Genomic DNA, 19,563 nt, shown 5'->3' with positions numbered 1-19,563 from the left:
ACGAAAACTTAGCTGGAAGAGCAGAAATGCTTTAGGGAATCCTTATGAAAGGAGAAGATTGGAAAACCCAAGAAGAGTGACTTTTTTTGTGGTTTAAATGCTTTGCACCTGAGACTAGAATAACAGCTCCAGAATGTCCCAATAGGAATGATCATCGAATACGCAGTAACAAACAGTTAATAAGCAAGAAGTAAATTATTGAAATTAAGAATGGCCAAAAAAATAACTTTAAAGGATTCCACAGAAAAGGGATTAATAATTGCATATTTCCTAGCTATGTGTAAGCTGATAACATTGATCAGGCTGGACCCATAGTCACTGACCACTGCAATATTCTACACAAGAATAAAAGGAATGCAAATTAAATTAATAAGGAACCGAAGATGAACTGCCTATTGACAAGATAGTAATGAAAACATATATATACAAAAAAGGAATCCCAGGGGACTGTGGAGAGATTAAGCAATGGTGTTTGATTCACACTCATTTCTGCAGATGGAAAACATGGAAGAAAAAACAGCAGAGGGGTACGGTCTTTATGGGACCTTTGGGATTTATCATGGAAAATACCATTATCACTACATCAAGGGTAATCTTAAACTCTGTAGCATGCCAGAAAAGATAATCTAGCTGCAACAAAGAGCATCAATATCTTTTCAAGTGGTGTTCCTGTGCAGCTTGGGCTGACCTGTTTCCAGAAACAAAGGCTGTTTCTGGAAGTAGGGGTGCAAAACAAGTGACAAAGTTATTGACATGTTGTTTCCTGCAGAGACCTACATAGCTTGTCACTTACACTGTCAGCAAAGATATTAGTGTGTAAAACTTAGTAGGTGTCACCAGCTTCTGGTCAGTCACTCTACCCACGTCACTCTAGCTGTGTCTTGCCACATCTTGGCACTTTGGGATGAGATCAGACTCTGGGAGAATAGAGTTAGACAGGATGACCACCACTGCAGAGCTGAAAATGTGAGAGATTGCTGCATGTCTTCAGATGGAAAGAAAGATGGAAGTTGAATAATAGTGAATATCCTGTGTTTACGGAGTGTGTATTTAGCATATATCCCAGGTAAAGTGTTGGGTTTTATAATGACTAGAAGAAAAATTGTGGGAGACTCATTTAAGAATCACAAGGAGAACATTAAGACTGCACTAAGAAGGCGGCAAAACTTTTCTCTAGATAAATGAGCAAAAATTCTCTCAAAAGGCAGGAGTGAAGTACCACTACACAGGATTATCATCTCCATGTGGACTGGAGTCCAAGTCTTGAAAACTGGAGAAATCAGTGACAAAATAAAATACTGATCCCTAGATTATAACACATCTTGGCAGCAGGGCTGGGTTTGTTTTTATGCTTTTTTTTTTTTTTTTTTACTTACTTGGGTTGGCTACATCTGTAGATGTGAAGCAAACAGTGCCAGATGCCATTCTTCAGAATGGATGTAAACTGAAGCAACCTGGCTGCTCAGCTGTTGGGACGCCATTACTCTGACCCAAGACCAAACCAGGGAAGATGTTAAGAATTTAGTAGAATGGAGAAAGATGAGGTGTTCTAACATTTTTTAGTTCATTAGTATAGTTGTAGTAGTGGTACACAGAAAACTTGACCTTGCAAATAAACTGATGGAAACTAGAAAAAGAGAACTTAACTGATTCTGAAGGCCTCTAGACACTATCTTTGGCCAGGTCCAAGTTCAACGGACTGTCATCTTAGTCTCAACAGCTGTATGGGAACTTAGCTACACACCTCATTTACAGAAACCTTTAGAGACTGACAGCCAGGTAGCTGAATCTGAAATGAATCAGCCAGGTAGCTGAATCTGAAATGAATCCAACTTCAGATACCCAGTCATTTAGACAGGTTCTTGGAAAACAGCTGTCCAAAGTGCCTATTTCTTTCCATTGACTGCTGAAATAGCCTAGACCAGGGGACCAGGGGTCCTCAAACTTTTTAAACAGTGGGCTGGCATGCGGATGAAGTGGCAGGCAGTCATCTGTGGCTGCTTGGTTTCCCCCCCAACCCCCGGGAGGGGGGGGGCAGGAGGACCCTGGGGGCCCATATTCAGCCCACAGGACGTAGTTTGAGGACCCCTGGCCTAGGGCATGGGACTCATCTTGTCTACTATGCAGTTGCCTACAAGCGAACCATTTTTTTCTGCTCTCCCATTAGGAGAAACACTGACTCTGGACACACTTAGAAAAGATGAATCCCACAGTAGGGTGGCCAGCTTGCTCATCTTGGATGTAGACAGCTGACTGTTAGGCCATAAAGTCTGAGGAGATTAAATATCTATTCTGCTTATCCTAGGCCATGCTTGGTTTGTCCATGGCTATGTTTCTTCTCCTGCTCCTGAGTCCCATCCCATAAATCCTTAGTTTCTACAGGACCCTCAGTGTCCTAGCAAGATTGTAATGCCACTTGCTTGGCGTGCGTGGAGTGGCACTGTCTTTTCCCTGGCATTTCATCTCATCTCTGACTGCAGTCAGCCTGACACTCTTTTAGCCTCTAGTTCAGTAGGGCTGGGAAAGCTGTAGCAATAGGATGTTTGGGAAGGACATTTTCCTTGGATCCTCCAGCTGAGAACAGGAAGTTCTTTCCAGAGTGATTGGCATAGCAGAAAGCACTGTGATATGACATGTTGCCTCCACCAGGAAAGATGGCTGAAGGCACCATTATCCCCTCCCTCTCTCCATCACAGCTGCACACTCCTGTCCCTGTGCCAAGCCAAAATGATTTGGGTTAAAAATATTCCTCCTTTTTTTTTTTTTCTCCCCTCCTGGATTGGTCATTTGAACCCAAGTCATTTCAGTCATCTGGTTCAGAAAGTAACACCACAAATGCTTGTAACATTACCACTGAGGAGCTGGCACACAGCACTGTAAAGGTGGAAAAAGTGGCAAGAAGCGGGATAACTGCTCCACTCAGCTGCATTGCCAGGGACAAATCGGGCTAACATGTGACACCTCTTCAGAAGAAATGGAAGTACAGGTTAGTCTATGTTACAAAGAGAAGGAGAAAAAATCTGGAGAATCTCAGGTTTGCCAGGAAATTCCTTTGGAAACAGAAGAACAAAGGATTTGTTGTGCCCTGAATTTATTATAACGGTCAATCTCAGTTGGCACATTTACCAAAGCATCAATACAAATGAGTCTCCTGATCCTACTCATACCCTAATTACTCACACATTGATTAGTTATATTACCATAACGCTGAGGATCCCACATAATGAGCAGGACCCTGTTAGGAACTATGCAACCACAAGGTGCTACCTGAGGGACATCTTATTCTGTTGAATTCCTGATTGTTAGGTACAGAAAAGTTAAGCCTCTGTTGGGATGTGCCTCACAGGAGAAGGTTGAAAACTCCATTACTAGAAGTTTATTTAGGGTTCTATACTCAGCTGTAGAACATTGAGTTTCTGGGCTTCTGGCAGAAGTTGCCTCCCATTGACTCAATATCTGATGCATAAAGTTCTTGAATTGTTGAACAAGTTTCTTCTATATCATCCCTTCATGTAATTAATGGGGAGGTAACTAAAGTGACACTAACTACACAAGCTCAAAGGATTAAGGTAATGTGGGTAAACTATTGGCCCCATGAGCTAATAGATTTGCATCACTGATGCAAAGCTGATGTGGTAACACCCGTTAGAATAACTGACCAGCACCAGGTGTCAGAGATACTTGCCTTCTTCCCATCAGCAGTGTAGAGTTTCTTTACTGGGAACTGCAGGATCTCTGAAATCTCATCCAGGAGCGTTTTGAAACTCCTGGCATTTCTGCGATTCAAGATAATTGAGCGTCGAAAACCACTTTCCCCATTTTTAACTAGAGTGATTTTCTTGGGTATTCTGGGGCCGTGGTGAGTGAAAGGTGCGGAATAATCTTCAAGCTTGCCCTCCTGAGCTGCTCTTCTCATGGTACTGGAGGGACGACCATTTCGCGGAGGGCCTGGCCTGTGTCCCACAGAAGTAATGTTAATAGGTTTGACATACTTCTTGTCGGAGCAAAGGTAGCATCCTCCATCCTCCAGCTGGTCCAGCTCACTGATGCAATGTATTCCTCGTGGGGTAGTGATGGTCCGTACCCCAAATGGCAGTGGGACCCGATGAGAAAGGTCATCCATGAGTGCATTGAAGCTCTTGAAGCTTCTCTGATTGATGGCCATCTTGACTCCTGCAAACTGAGGATCTCCGCTCTTGAAGAATGTTATTTTTTTGGCTGGGGGTACCCTGGTGACAGTGCTTGTCCGAGCCACGGTGGGAAAGGGCTGCTCATAGTTGTAGGAGCTAGTGGTTGACAGGTAGTCATCAGGCATCTGATTCATCCCTCTTGCTTAAAGGTAACTAGAACAGAAGCAAAAACAAGAGTAGAGTTTGAGTCACGCAGAATCAGTGCCTGACTAGCATGAGAGCAAAGTTTGTTTTCCTGACGACAGTTTTACCATCTATGCTTGACCAAGAGCAGATTTACCAACACGGAGCTATGAACTCACTGGCTCAGGTAGACAGGAGGAAACACAGCAGGAAGAGTAACCATAACCCTGCTCCTCACAGTTAAATCATCCTTGTCCTGCAGATGCCAATGAGAATTCAGTCAATGTTAGTCGCCCCTAAGGCACCAAAACTATGAGTCAGACCCCAAGCAAAACCCACAAAAACTGGTATTTGTGTATTGTTGTCCTTTGGAGTTTTGTGTCTTCCTTGCTTATATTTTTGAGGTTTTCTCTGAAACAATCAGAGCTAGTGATTACTTCAGGTTTATTTTTACAAGCAGAGCGCTGAGATTCTCATGTAACCCTTTAACCCCATGAACTGGGGCATAACAAATAATACAACACAACTGAATTTGTTCATGTAGTGATTGCACTTTGTAGCACACAACCAGTCCTGAGTGTACTGCAGGGCAGAGTAGTTGCACTACTACAGAGTAGTAGACCGTTGCACATGGTCATGCCATAGACCGCTAAGGCAAGGTCTGGATGAAAATCCAAAGCAGCAGTGCAAACAGCAGTAAGAACTATGACAAGACCTCAAAGAGAACTACAAAAGCTGATTCTGCTAAACAGTGGGAAAATTTGAAAGCAACCTGGTAAGCACAGGTGTGAGGAGAACGATCTGCCCAATTTGTGCCAGAGAAGCTGGTGTCCTTCACTTTCAAAACTAAGCTGACTTTGGTGTTTAAGTCTGGTGGTTCAGCCCCATCTTTTGGAACCCAAATGTTTGTAATGTCTTTGCCATGATGGAGACAAGTGGAAAGGAGTCTGGACTCTACTCTTTCTTACTTGCCCTTATTGAATGCATTGTCTTGGAAGTCCATCACTAAAAAATTCAGACCCCACATGGAATGAAACTACTATGTCCAAAAAGAAGACACTTTGGTTTTGACATGGAAAAAAAAAAATATTAGCAGTATTTACAGCTGCTAAAACATCAGCTGTAATGAGTACAACAAATGTCTATTTCATGAATATGAACTATCCACAGTTCACTTGGAGTCAATGACTCAAATGAAGATTCTCAAAATGGCCTTTAGGGATGTCATCGTCTGGTCAGAAGTTACTTCCCAGAGATAGGCAGCAAACCATTTGAATTGTTAGTAAGGAAGACAGTAGCCTGTCTTGTAGCTTGCAGATGATTCTGGCTACAAGAACCTACAGCCAATTTATGTTCCAAATTATGTTCTTAGTTGATAGCAGTTTTCTATTGCAACTTTAAAAAAATCTCTCACAAGAAAGAAATTTTTTTAAATGTTCACAAATTAGATAGAAAACAATAAAAGCATTCCTAAAGACATGTTTCCTTCAGTTTGCTCCTGGTTATTCTACTTGTAGCAGCTTGATAAAGTTCTAGTTTCAAGAAAATAATCATGCTGCTCACAAATTATTCTTTGGTCACCACGGTTTGGTGCTTATCTTCTCTACATTTTAGAATAAAACCATTATTTTCTTGCTACTCTCAAGTGAAGTATTTGTGCACTTTATACTACAGCAAATTCACTCCTGCAATAAATGGAAGTTTAACCTCAGCTAGGTGAGAAAAGACCTTAGGCAACATTTGAAAGATTATTATTTAGACAAATCTCTGCTTTTTTATATCCATGTACACTGACAAAGGTATCAGTATGATTTACTCTTTCCATGTACATTTTTGACCAAGCAATTATTTACTTATTTCCCAGTTAAAGGTCAATCCATCACTCTTTCTTCAAGGGAAAAATACATCTAATTTCTCTATTTATCCACAGCTTTCAGAAAAGTGGCTTTAACTTTTTCTCCATGAGTCCCACATTAGAGCTTTCAGACACTGGCAGCATAATTTCCAAACAAACCCATTATCCAAATTGTAGTCCCTGGACGAATGGTGGTCCACAATATCCTGGATGCACTCCCAGAAATCTAACTGCTTCCCAAGGATTTATTCTACTTTTTTTTCAAGCTGTGAGATAATACTGTAAGAAGTACAAAAAAAAAAAAAAAAAAAAAAAAAAGAGGACAAATCATAAAATACTTTGCCAATACTAATTTTTGGGGAGAATAATTTCACAAGACTGTTAAGGGATCACCAATATAAAGGAACATTGTGCCATAAGTTTTGGGTGATAAGAATTGGTTACCCACACAAGCCTAGATGATCTGTCAGATCTGTTTTTATGAAGCAGTATATAATGTGAAGAAAGAGCCTTCCACAAAAACCTTGCATGAAATATTAACAGTTCCCACAAGGAGAAGTTCTGTATTGTCCATTTGAAGCCTTAGAATGGGAAGGGGATTCTACTGCATATCTGGCAAGGCAACAAAAATGGTCATCTTGCCCTTTCTATAGATACATAAAATATAGATACATAAAAGAGGAGCCTCAATGCATATTTTTATACTTACATTGAAATACGTCATGCCTCTTGCTCAAGATGACTTTTTCTCATAGAATATCCAAGAGATTAAAAATAAATCAGCAAAATATTTTTTTTTTAAAAAACCCAACACAGCCAAACTACCACCTCCAGGATCTAATGCACTGGACAGTGTAGGGAACAGCTTTAGCAGGTTACATGCTGTCTGTCAATCAAACTGTCCTCAAAATGACTGACCACAGCTTGGAGGGTTAATCAGGACTGTGTTGCTAAGGATAGAAAGAAAAGCTACCTAAGCTGCTGGAGAAGGCTCTCAAATCCACTGGGGCTTTAAGCAGTTTGCCCAATCCTTCCCTTGCTCGCACCCATGTAACTCAGGTATAAATCTGACTCAGTGATACTCCTCTGAAATCATACCGGTGTAAATGAGAACGCAGTCAAGGCCAAAAATGTAATATTTTCCTTTTGCATAAAGGCCTGCAGAGACCTGAAAAACTTTCCTAGGCCACCCCACTCATCGACTCCCTACTCATCCACAATACTTTGGCATCAGATTTATCTTTTGGGTAACTCCAGGGAAATCAATGGAGCTCAAGTAAAGATGATGGTGGCCCTTAAGGATTTGTGTATATGGTTGTTACTTCTCAGCTGGTTGATAGTAGCTTACTCGGGACATTGATGACTGACATCCATAACAACTTCTTAGTGAAATACTGTCTTAACAGGAAAATCTGGTGAGTCCTAACCTGAATATTTCGAAGTTCATGGCAGGTGTCAGAGTCAAAGTCTCAGATGAATGCTCGACAACTGAGTGTCACTGAGATTGGGTCATGAAAAAAGGACAAACCACCTGTGAATGATAAATAATGGGAAATTACTTGTTTTTTCGTAATTCCCATAACTCATGAGAGCTGTCCAGCTTTCTCTAACACTCCCTCTTTGCAAAGAAAACACATACACACACCAGAGAAATTAATCAGCTGGATTCAGGTACAAAATGAGTGGGAAGTCTCACTTTCATATGGCCTGGAATTCTTGTCTTCTAGCAATATTTATTTGTTGCTTATGTACCCATCACACCTGTGCACCTATATCACTTTGAGCACTAAGCACCTTCTTTTGTAGAAAGCAATTACTCGCAGAGAGACCAGAGTCATAAAGTGCTTTTATTGGAAGGTCAGCAGTCTGGGGGTCCTGCAGGAATAGGTTTGGCAAATTTCACATATCAAATCCTTAACATGAATTTTCCAAACATCAGGTTTATGTTTGAGCCATTACACAGTCCTCTTCATACAGCATTGCTTTTCCATCTGTGGGCAGCACACTTAGGGTCAAGAGACCATTCCTGTGGGATCCTTCACCCAGAAGAACAAGTCATCTCTCTGTAGCCTTGCATCTACTATAAGAAGTCAGCATCTTTACTGGAAAATTTGTAGGAGTCCATCCACAGGAAAGACTGAACTCCTCATGAAGGCCATTCTACTCAATCAGGACTGTGACAGGCAGCCTGGCCCCTATTTTTAAATTTCTCATCACAGTTCAAAATAGCATCTCAGAAAGAGTAAACTACAGTAGGCAGGCAAGTCACACACTCCGAAACCCTATCACACCTCTGCTATCCAACTTCACACAGAGGAAGCTGTGTGACCATGTGGTTGGACATCCATTATGTGAACCCTCAGTCAAAATCCAATATATCTGCAGCACGTGTCTCACATCAGCCTTGGCCTTCTGTCTCTCACATTAGGCTTGTTATCCCTGAGGTTTTTTTGCAGCTTTGTCTTTGTTTGGGACATAGAAGGAGAGGAATCCAGTACCACTGTAGAAAGTGCCTGAGCTGAGGCAAAAGAACTGTTAGAGAACTTCACTCAACGAATTTAGCACCAAGTCTATAAACACTATTTGAGAGATGAGAAGGCCTTTAGGAGAAGCATCCAGACTTGACTTACATACTTTAAATCACCAGGAGTCTACCCTGCCCAGCAGCAAAAATACCAACAGTTAACCCACAAAGTGCTAAACATCTGTGCCTTTCCCCTGGCCTGAGTATGCCTAGTGTCACTATTTGTATGGCTTTTGTCAGTATGCGGGTGTGCGGGCTTCTACTGGGAAGTTTCTTTTCCCATACAAGTAATTGTAGCTTCCATTTTTACAAAGAGATTTCTTTCAGACAGAGAAAGGTCTACAAGTCACCATCAACATTGGAATGGAGCTGGCTGAAAAATCCAGGTGTGCATTCTAGGGAAAGCATGAACAAGATTATTTAATTTTATTTTTTTCCCATAAAAGGTGGGAGTTTCTGAAAAGAAAGATGAAACATCATTTTGTAAGACCTAACCGTGTTTCTTTAAAAAAAGGTCATTTCAATTTGCCCTTTTTGAGAAAGAAAAACACTTTTTTAATGTCAAAGTGATCATATTAACAAGGAATACTTATGGTCTGACAAGACCAAAGTATTGTATGGAAAATGACAGAAGTTGAGACGTTTGATTCTTAAAAAGAGAATATAAAGCATTGAATGGGAAGGTAGCGTATCCATTTGCCTGTGATTACATAAGAATTCCCTGCAAACAAAACAGGTAAATTGCATATTTTCCTTCAATTTATTTGTTACTTAAAATTACTTGAAAAGGTTTATCAAACTCTCTGTAGGACTTGAAGTTTTTCATTGTTCAGAAAAGAGGTGTCTGATGGCTGGTATTGTCATTTTATTCCATGGCTGAACGAGCTTAAAACATGGGGCTCTTCATCACCCAGGTCCTTGTCAGAGTTGGTGTCAGGTATAAATAAAACCACCTCCTGGCAGGAATAGCACGTTACTGACCACAGCCGTGGCAGCCATCTCATGAGCCACACCACTGGACCAGTAAGCTGGAAGGCATACTAGAGGTGCAAACCTCAATCTTCTGTGCTAAAAACGACTGTGATTTGAAGTTGAACAAGAGTCAGCAGCGAGCCCCCATGGCATAGACCACCACCCATGCACTGCAATGTATTAGCCAGTGTCCTAAGCAGGCCAAGAGAAGTCATGACTCCCTTCTGCTTGGCTCTTTTGAAAGCATATCTAGACACTGTGTCCAGGTTTGCTCTCCATAGCACAAGAAAGATACTGGCGTACTGGCATGAGTCCAGCAAAGGCCACCAAGATGACAGGACAAAACAGGAGCACATGATGTGCAGGAGGAGGGCGAGAGCACTAGAATTGTTGAACCTGGATAAAAGACCGGGAGGCATTCATATCATTGTGTATAACTACCTTGGACATGGTATAGGTATAGTGTATATAGGAAGCCAGACACATCCCAGAGTGCATAGTAAAGCGTTAAGATGTGGCAACATGTAAAATGCTCTTTAGGTACTAGAAAAAATTCTTCATGATGGTGACCAAAAACCGGAACCTAAGAGGTGGAAGAATAGTTGACCCTGTAGATATTAAAAATTCAGCTGAGCAACCTGTTCTATGGGCCTGGCTGTGAGTGTCTGGTGGGACAAGAAAATCTCCAAAGTCCCTTCCAGCCCAGTTTATTCTGTGATTTAGCAGAGGTAAGGCAGCTTCTCCAAAAGGTTGTCTGCACTCTCCTTGGCTCAGGCTCATGTGGTAATTAAGATCCAGCTAAGTGCCAGTTTAATATTATCCGTCCTTTGCAGTCATCTGAACTGTTCCATCACCAGAAATGTTTTCTGTGATCTGATAGAATACTCCACCTGTAATTAGTTTAACATTATTAGCTCTTCCCTTTTGCGATTACTGAATTTGCTTCTAAGAAAATTAAATATTCATTTATAAATGTGAGGCACATCTTAGTAGATAATGGGGTCTGTTGTTGTTTGCAGGGGGGCTTTAGTGGGGTTTTGTTTGGGGTTTGGGTGTTTTTCCCTGAAAGAATGTACAGGTTTTTGTTTATTTGGGTCCATACCAGTTTGAAACAAGTCAATCTTCAAAGCACAGCAGTCCAAGTTGTATTTTCAGCTACAGCCTCCAATGCAAAGGATTACATTGCACTTAACCTAGGTAATCAAGAAGCCCAGCTTTCTGGAAGATAAGAATTAATCTCAGGGATCAGATTCACCTACACCAAATCTCCCTCCTATTCTAGGTGCGTCATATAAGTAGTTTTTCAGCAATCAACCATGGGTGCAAAGAAAGAAAACCCTCTGAAACTGGTAAAAAATAGGTTTGTTTTTTTTTAATGTTCCTTACTTTTAAAAGCATTTATTCTGTAGACAATGTCTCTACAGTTGATACACCAGTCTTCACAGACTTAAATTATCAACTTGAGTCCCTTCACCATGAGATAAAAAACAGTTGAAAAATGTTACTACTTTGCCAAGTCACCCCCACCATGCAAATAACAGGTGCGTTTATGATCTGAAGACCGAAGCTCATGGTATCAGTAGCAGTTCAGAGAACAGAGACTGAACCATAAAAATCTGGTTAGAGGATTGGGACTTCAGAGTGGACAGACGTTACTGAGGCTGGGTCCTCAGCTCTATACTAAGACTTTGTTCAAACTCCTGAGTTATGAGGTTTGCTTTCTGCTCAGGAGGAAACATAAGGATAGTTGTATATGAGATATATATATATATATAACATAATACATATATATATATATAATAAAACAAGATGATGGACGGCACATGGAGTAACCGTTAGGTTCTCTAGGTGAGAAAGAGACAGGGACACGGTGGTGCCTGTTCGTTATTCCTTCCCCTACATATCCTGTTGCCTCCCATCAATCAGTTCTCAGAGTGCCTCAATAGAATCCTACCATGACAGCTCCCCTGGGATGCTGATAATCACAGTCCGCTGTGAAACTGAAGCATTCTTCCACTGAAGGGGGCAGAGAAGTCCTAACTCAGAGGACTGGTTTTCTTTTGCTGAGGAAATGTGGGACTTGTCTTTCCCAAAACAAAACCAAGGGCTTAAGTAAACCAGAGGCAGAGGCCAGTTCTGCCACATAATGTTCAACACCCAGCTGTGGTCTATTAAAGTGACCACTCTGTGACACAGCCCCTATTACATGGGTGTCTGCAACAGGCTCCGACAGCAACAGTCGCATCTGGGTGTTTCAAGCTGCACACAGTTCAGCTCCAGCAACAGTTCAGAAATATCCCTAGAAGCTGGGGACGATGCTTTTGTCATTGCAGGGGGTGTTTCGAGTGCCACATCCAGGCTGTTTTGAAGACCCAGGGCTTTAGGTAACCTGCACTGCTCTTTACTCACATTTCTGGCAATATTGGGGAAAATAACTTTGAGTTTCTTTTTGAGGTGAGCTTGAATTTCATGTCTAAGATGATCTGCATGTTTGTGCCAGGAAACTGATAAAAAGATGTGCTATTTAACACATCAGACAGAGGAGACAGCGTGACAAGACTGGAGCAGCTTGCCAAATTCAAACCTAGAATTGACACAATCAATTACATGAAAGGAACAAGTTCACAAGAACATGCATGTATCACAAGGGTTAAGCATGGTTTGAGCAGGTTGTTAGCAGTTCTTTTGCCTTCTCATGAAGACTGTCTGGTATGCATGTCCCTTGATTATGTGATCACAGCAACACAAGGTGGCTCCTTCCAGGGCTTTTTCCATCTCCAAGGAGGATACAAAAGCTCAGGCATGGAAGTTTTTACAGACAACCGTTTGAGATTTCCTAGGCTGGTTAACAGACACACACCCACTCCCCTTTACAATCCATTTTGCTTCCTCATCTTCCTATCTGTAAAGCAGAATGAAGAAAGAAGCTGAGCAAAGCTGATTACATGAGTACCCAGGAAAGGAAACCAGGTGACTAGAGTGAGCAGCTGAAGAACAAGGAATATGCACGAACCCCAGGACCTGAGGCAATGCATGCCTCAGGAGTGACACTTAGGAGCCAACTACTGAGGCGTGAACCAAGAAAGTCACCACGGGTTTGAAGAGGTTTCAATCTGCAACTGAATCTGGACCTGGCAGCTAAAGGCAATATGTCAGCAGAAGAAACTCACTATAGATTCCAGCAACTGCAGGTGCTGGAAGCTTTTTTTCCCAGTTTCCATGCAAACCCACTCCAACCCTTCTTCCTCAGGACAGTGCCCAACTCTGCAGAGGTACAGGCACCTTATTGCACATCCATCCCCAGAGTTCAGTGTGGGGCTACCCACAGGTGCAACAGAACAACCACTTGCACCCTAGTGCTTTCACCCACCTTAAGGCACAAGTTAATTTCCTCTACACCACTGTCATATCCTAATTTTACATTTTTAACAAACCTTTCACTTGAGATTATGAAAGCTTTGATATGTGACATTTGCTTTTCCCCCACTATGGTGGTTCTCATTTTTCTGAACCATTTCTAACATTTCTAGGCCCCTTTATACCATTTCTCTTTCCTTTCTGATGCCCATAAGTTCCTTCCAAATTATTATCAATTTTTATTTTCTACACTCCTAAAAATTTATTTCAAAAGATGTTAAATCAAATCCCTCCACACTTCAACATGTACATGTTTTCTCACTTTTTTAACATGTTTATTATTATAATATTAAAATTATAATAATATAAATGTTCATATTGACATAAATAATATTGTTATAAAGGTAATTATTGTACTCTGTGGACAGCTTTTTTTCATCCAACAATGATGTTGGATGAATGACTTCTAAACCCCTTTGAAACAATCTTCCAAGCCAAATTCAGCATTGTATGGTATTTGGAATCCCTGGCAGGGCTCAAGGCCAGGCTGGACGGGGCTGGGAGCAGCCTGGGCTGGTGGAAGGGGTCCCTGCCTGTGGCAGGGGGTTAGAACTAGATGGTCTTTAGGTCCCCTTCCAACCCAAACCATTCTGTAAGTCTGATTATGATACTATGATGGACAGTGGAAGCAGTCAAGTTTCTCTGGCATCATGTATTTATTTGGCCTTTTGTCTACAACTCTTGTGCCACACAGTTGTGTACTTATTTCTACCTTAACATTTGTTACATTATATTAGAAGACACAATGTCTCACCTGGAGTCACTCTCTTCTTTTGGATTTGAGTAGACAGGGGAAAAAAATAATCAGGGGTATTGTCCCAGCCCTTTCTCCTTTATTCAACCCAGTTAGCATCAGCTGCCTTTGGGAAGTGATACAGTTCATTTCCCAATTCATTCCCTAATGTCCAACATGCCAACATGATCAGCAAAGCTGATCTGTGTTCTTTCTGATTTTTTCAAGGATTATTCTACTTGTTCTTTATCAATTACTTTCTGTTTATAGTGACTTCCTTCCTCACTTTAAATCCTGTCCAAACAACTCTCTAATAGTTTTCTTCTTTAGGAGAATTTTTTTTTTAAAAGGTGTTCAATAACTCAGCCAGTTTTGAATCATTAGCATCCTTTTTCATTTGTTAATGGTCCTGCTTTTTCCGCTACTTCTGCTCTACCCCAAAGATTTACATCCTTCCAATTTTACTTATTCTTGGTTTTAATTCATGTCAGCAGAACTTTGACCTCTCATTAAGGGTAGCATTGCTAATACTGGTACCCTGGCCAAAGTCTAAATTTGGTGATGTCTGCAATTTTTGCTTGCCTACACTTTTAACACAATGAACTGTTCTTTCTTTTCTCCGCATATTGAATCTCAGTGCCAGATTCTCAGATCAGATGAGCCAGCAGGACTCACTGGAACTCACACGATCCCTTGGGATTAGCACTTGCTGAACATCTGCTCCTTTTGGGCAGTGTGCAGGAGCAGAAGGGACAATGCTTTCTCTCTGCCACCTGCTGTGTGACAATGGTGGGTATTTCCCACAGGCACGCTCCTTCCCAGACGTGTTGCGGCCATTCTGGAAGAACAAAGTGTTGCAATGGGGTAGTATGGTCAGGTGGCTCCACAACTGCTCAACCCCAAACAGGGCTGGAGAGATCATGTGCAACCAGGGAGCGGGAGCAAGGATCAGCCAGTGCCTGGGCACCGTGGGACGAATATATCTGAGCCAGGCAGGATAACTCAGGCTAGATATGGTTGTCTAATGTCTTTACTTGAGACAGTCACTCCAGCCTGCCTACAGAGTCACCAGAAAGATATGCTGTCTTTTAGGCCGTAATCATCTCATCCTGAACTGGATGTCTCAGATGAATTCTGTCTTAAAGCTGCTGTTGCTCTCCACTGTCTGGAAAAGAAACAGTGACAATAAGGTTGTTTCATCAGATGTGTATCATTCTTTGGGTCCTGGCTCCAAATTACCAGAACTGAAAACCTGAATTCATAAAAAAGGAGGGTGAGGTGGGATGGTCTCTTTGTCTGACCCTTAAAAGAACATTTTCAAAAATAATAATAATAAAAACAAAAATTGGGTGGAAAAGAATTACCAGGAATTAATATCTGAAATACTGAGGAGGGGAGGGAAAAAATGCCAAAACCCCCACCACAGTCCCTCCTAGGCTGACCCTTCAAATATCATTCCTTTGATATTTCTGAGAGACGATAAGGAAAAAAAAAGACTTTCTAAATTTAATTAATAAGTCTGCTTCACCTTAGCTTTCCTTTTACTCTTTCAAAACAGCTGAAAGAATGTTTGTTAAAAAAAAAAAAGTAGTAAAATAGACATTTAATATTGAAACATTCAAAACTTCATGAACAGAATGGGTTGGGTCCTTTAAAAGACTCTACATTTGAACTTCACATTAAAAAATAAACCAAACAAACAGCTAAAAAAGCCACCTCCTGTCCCTCTTCTACTTGAGCTGCAGCTGAGATCCATCTCTCCTCCACAGCAATGGACACCATGTTTGTTAGCCTCGGTCTGCTGTGTGAGAGACTGGCCATCTTCTGCTGCCTTCCCTCCACATCTTCTCTGAATGCCCTGGTACTTCTTCCTTATTGTCATTCCTTCTCCTCTTGACATCATGCTTCCTGTGATGTCAGCTGGTGACATCATGCTCCACATTCATGGTAGCAGGTGTAACTCTCCACTGCTGGGTCTCTCCTCTCTTTCCTCTGAGCTCTTTCCCAGATGTAGGTCTGCCAATATTTTTATCGCGGTTAAAAGAATACCTCCTTATCTTTCACCACAAACACGTTCCTTCCCCAGCCCTCCTTGCTGAGAATAACCTGCACTCATGACACTCAAACTCACAATCTCCATGTCATGTTCAACACCTACATCTCCTTCACACCAAACACTCTTATCTGGATTGTTGCCAAATTCTACAGATAATTGACTGTAATCTCTCCAAAATCTCATTCCATCCTTTCCTGCTAAAACATCTGCCTTTTGCTGAGTTAGCTTATCTCGACCTGTATAAACTTCACTAGCTTTCACAATATTGTGCAAGATCTATTCAACATCCTGCCCATAAAACTCTTCACTGCTGCAATTGGGTGGTTTCCTTCAGTTTTCCCATGTTTTCACATTTGCCCTTACCACTCGCAGTGGCTCTGAAGACATTGACCTTCTCCTTTCTTGATCCTGCCTCTCCTAACGTTTTCTGGGGTTGGCCAATTCAGCTCACACCTTGCAATCCATGGAGCAAAAAGTTTTCAGATTCTGTGGTAATAGGTGGCACGTGAAAGCGTAGGGAGAAATGTAGTTCTCCTTGCTGCTGTGTGCCTCCCTTTCCATCTTCTAAAACATGTAGGAGTTAATGCAAAGCGTATATTACACCACAGTCATCACTCAGCTCTTCAGCACCACCATTTCCCAGCCTACAACTGATCTTGATCTGGATTCAGATGTGAACGCTGTCCCATTTGTCCTGCCTCTCACTCAAAGGGAGATATGATAAGAAATAGCAAGATTATTTATTAAGAGGCTTTGCATGCCTTTGAGGAAGCTTAAAGTCATAGCATATTGAAATGGGTACACAGATCCCCAACAAAAAGGGAACAGGTCTGGAACAGTACCGCAAAATATACCTGGGATCACTTGTGCTGATTTTTTCCCATGAATTGGCCAAGTGCCATGTTTTTCTGACTTCAGTGTTCACTTTGCCTGAACTTTAATGGCAAGAGCATCTGCCAAATATGCTTATGGGCTTGCTGAGGTGTTCATGGAGGGCAAGTCAGAACTACCTCCCCACAAGACCTCATGGCCAGATCTCAGTGACATGAGATTGGCTTGTACAGTCAGGAAACAAGGATGACACCAGGTGACTAAGCCTGGTCAGCTAATGCACAAAGAATGCAAATATGAAGAAACCAAGCTACTGAGCAAAACAAACCTGAGCAGTTTGTAGGGAATAACTCCAAATAAGCTCTGATGCAGCAGTGAATGTTCCCTCAAGTAGGACAAAAAAAAAATTTCCACCAGACTGTTGTATTTTATTGAACCAACTGTATCAATTGTCAGTTACCTCTTACATTCAGGATGTATCTCTTTCTTCTTAGATACACTTTCAGTACCAAAAGTTACTGTAAATGTGTTACTTCCTAGTAACTCTAAATGAAATATTTTAAACTTACAACTCAGCAAGTTATTTTTATTACCTGCAAGAGCTTTATTGCTTTCTGGGCTCTGAGAGGCATGGTCTGCTCTTCTGTCACTCCAGTGCAACCCAGCAGAGCATCTGGAGGTTAACTGGCATCTGTACGTATATTTCCGTAAAACAGCAAAGAAGTGATTTCTTACTCTCACAGCTTTGCTGACTGCACCAGGCTAAAACATCTGAAAACACATGCTGGTTTAAGGAGAAGAACTGGCACAACGTGGTTTTGGGACATGCATTGGGTTGGTTAAGTAAGCAGATATCATTTCTACAGATTTATTGCTCCTTTGGATTCCGGCAGTGCTCTGAGGCTCCTGTTGAGGTGGCTGATGGTAAATGCATGTGTTAGGACACCCACACCACCAGCCAGCACGGGCCCAGGCTTGCTGTCAGGAGCAGACTTGCCCACCACCACCCTGTGATCAGGCTTGCGTGCTCAAGGAGTCACCTCTGCTCTCTGGGTGCTGTACCACAAGCCACCCTCTTTTTGCTGAACAACATCCAGTTGGTCCTGCATATGCCATCACCAGACTTCCAAGCCTGGCTCCTTCCAAGAATGCTGTGGATGCTGAGACCCAGCAGAAGCCCAGCACATAGCACAGAGGGTGGGTAGAAAGCAGGCAGCTTGGGGAGCCTGCAGTTCTTAGATTCTCTCTCCCCCTCAGAGATGTGTAGACACAAACCTAAGTGATAGTCAGGGTTCCCAGAGCATCAGACAGAAGAGGCAAAGGCCAAAAGGGAAACTGAGGCACTGACATATCAAGTGACTTGCCTGGTACCATTTATTTGGCCACTGGGACAGCTCTAGGGACACAGCCTTTGTCTCCTTGGTCCCCATACAGTGATTTACACTACCTCATTAAAGCAAAGGGAAAGAGAGAAAGCCAGCTTCCGACAAAAGTGCATTGTTTCTAGGTGAGCTGCTCTGAAACAAGCACGGAAGGATTTACATTGCCATCGTGGTAGCCCACCTCTCGCACTAAGCCTTTAAGGACATGCAGGACTCTTATCACACAATCCAAGGCACCGGCATCAGTGGAAACACCTAAGTTAGGCAACAAACTTAACTTGCATGCCTTGCTGGAGGAGAAGGACTGAGGGTAACATTGGACAGTCACAAGCCTGCAGGATGCTGACAATTTTAAGAGGTTTTGGAGAAAAACAACGAAATGATTGAGGGGTTGGTTAGATGAAGCAAGGAGGGAAAAAAAATATTGAAAATACTAAATATACATTGCTTGGCTGACTAATGCCTGAGGGAAAATAAAAGAGCTGGCAGGCAGGAGGGAGCTGAGAGCCAAGGAAGAAGTAGGATCTCCACTGTGAAGAGCTCTCAGCCCTTGTAAATGAACAGTGAGGAATGACTACATGCTGCAAGCCAGGAGGTAAGTTAAGCTTGTGGGAAGTTGATGAGTGTAGGCACTACACAAATAAATTAAATCAAATCCTTTCTGAAACAGTGTTTTTGGCACTAGCTGCACCTGGGTCTTGATTTTCTCCTGCGTTTTTCATTCTCTAGGTGGTTGAAATGTTAAGGTGCTAATTCTCTCCACACATGCAGAGGAACCGCTTAATGTAGAGCAAGAGGGTATAATTAGATGTGATGGGATAAAACTGAGAAAAGAGCAAGTGAGGTAATTTAGATTGGAATAATCTTCAAATGAAATAGTGGAAGCCCCTTCTCCCAGGTTATTTAAAATAGACTGGGTGGGGGGAAGTAAGTTGTTTACTTTTTAAAAGGGAGAGTAGACTTCAGGGGAAAAAAATTGCACTGTAAAAGATTAAGAAATCCATGGTTTATCATTTCAAACTGATTTTTTAATATATTTTAACGACCTAAACTGTATAGGCAGTATTTTACACTTGAATGTGCAGTTTGTCCCTGTTTTACATGAACAGGCACAGATTAATAACAACAATTGATAGCAATAAGACTCACCTATTGGCCAATGATTCATGTTTCTCCAAGGCACAATAAGAAGACAGCCATGATTACAAGGAAATAAATTAAAGAGATGAGAAAAAAAACTATTAAAGCACCAAAGGACAGCCAAGGGAGATCCAGCGAAGCTGGGTGGGGGAACAAAGAACCAACACAAGATAGAAACATTATCTTGTGCCCTCAGTTGCTGTAAGGAGCTATTTTGCAGAGTAAAAGATGTAGAAGACAAATACCAACCAATCACCGTCACAACCAATAATTCATAGCGTTTATAGACAGGCCAAGAACCTACTGTAGTTTCAGATGTTCAAGAGCAAATACAAATCTT

General features: G+C 41.8%; 1 protein-coding gene across 8 annotated transcripts in view; it reads right to left on the bottom strand.

Moving 5' to 3' along the window:
• Nucleotides 1-19,563, bottom strand: part of RP1L1 (RP1 like 1) — a 45,357-nt gene that overhangs the window by 24,236 nt on the left and 1,558 nt on the right. For 5 of the 8 annotated variants that reach the window (XM_055714942.1, XM_055714946.1, XM_055714948.1 and 2 more), the window contains exon 2: nt 3,686-4,343. The exons of 1 other annotated variant lie outside the window; for it this stretch is intronic. In XM_055714942.1, coding sequence (XP_055570917.1) covers nt 3,686-4,324 — 639 coding nt within the window. In that variant the 5' untranslated portion in view covers nt 4,325-4,343. Of the gene's footprint in view, nt 1-3,685; nt 4,344-6,877; nt 7,058-7,595; nt 7,700-19,563 lie in introns of those variants that run through there. 2 more of the 8 variants (XM_055714944.1, XM_055714943.1) reach the window with 2 other exon arrangements.

The sequence above is a fragment of the Falco cherrug genome, chromosome 6 (assembly GCF_023634085.1).
Source record: "Falco cherrug isolate bFalChe1 chromosome 6, bFalChe1.pri, whole genome shotgun sequence".
Taxonomy (NCBI): Eukaryota; Metazoa; Chordata; class Aves; order Falconiformes; family Falconidae; genus Falco; species Falco cherrug.
The sequence above is the reverse complement of the archived record's forward strand: the minus strand, read 5'-3'. Positions and strand labels throughout refer to the sequence as shown.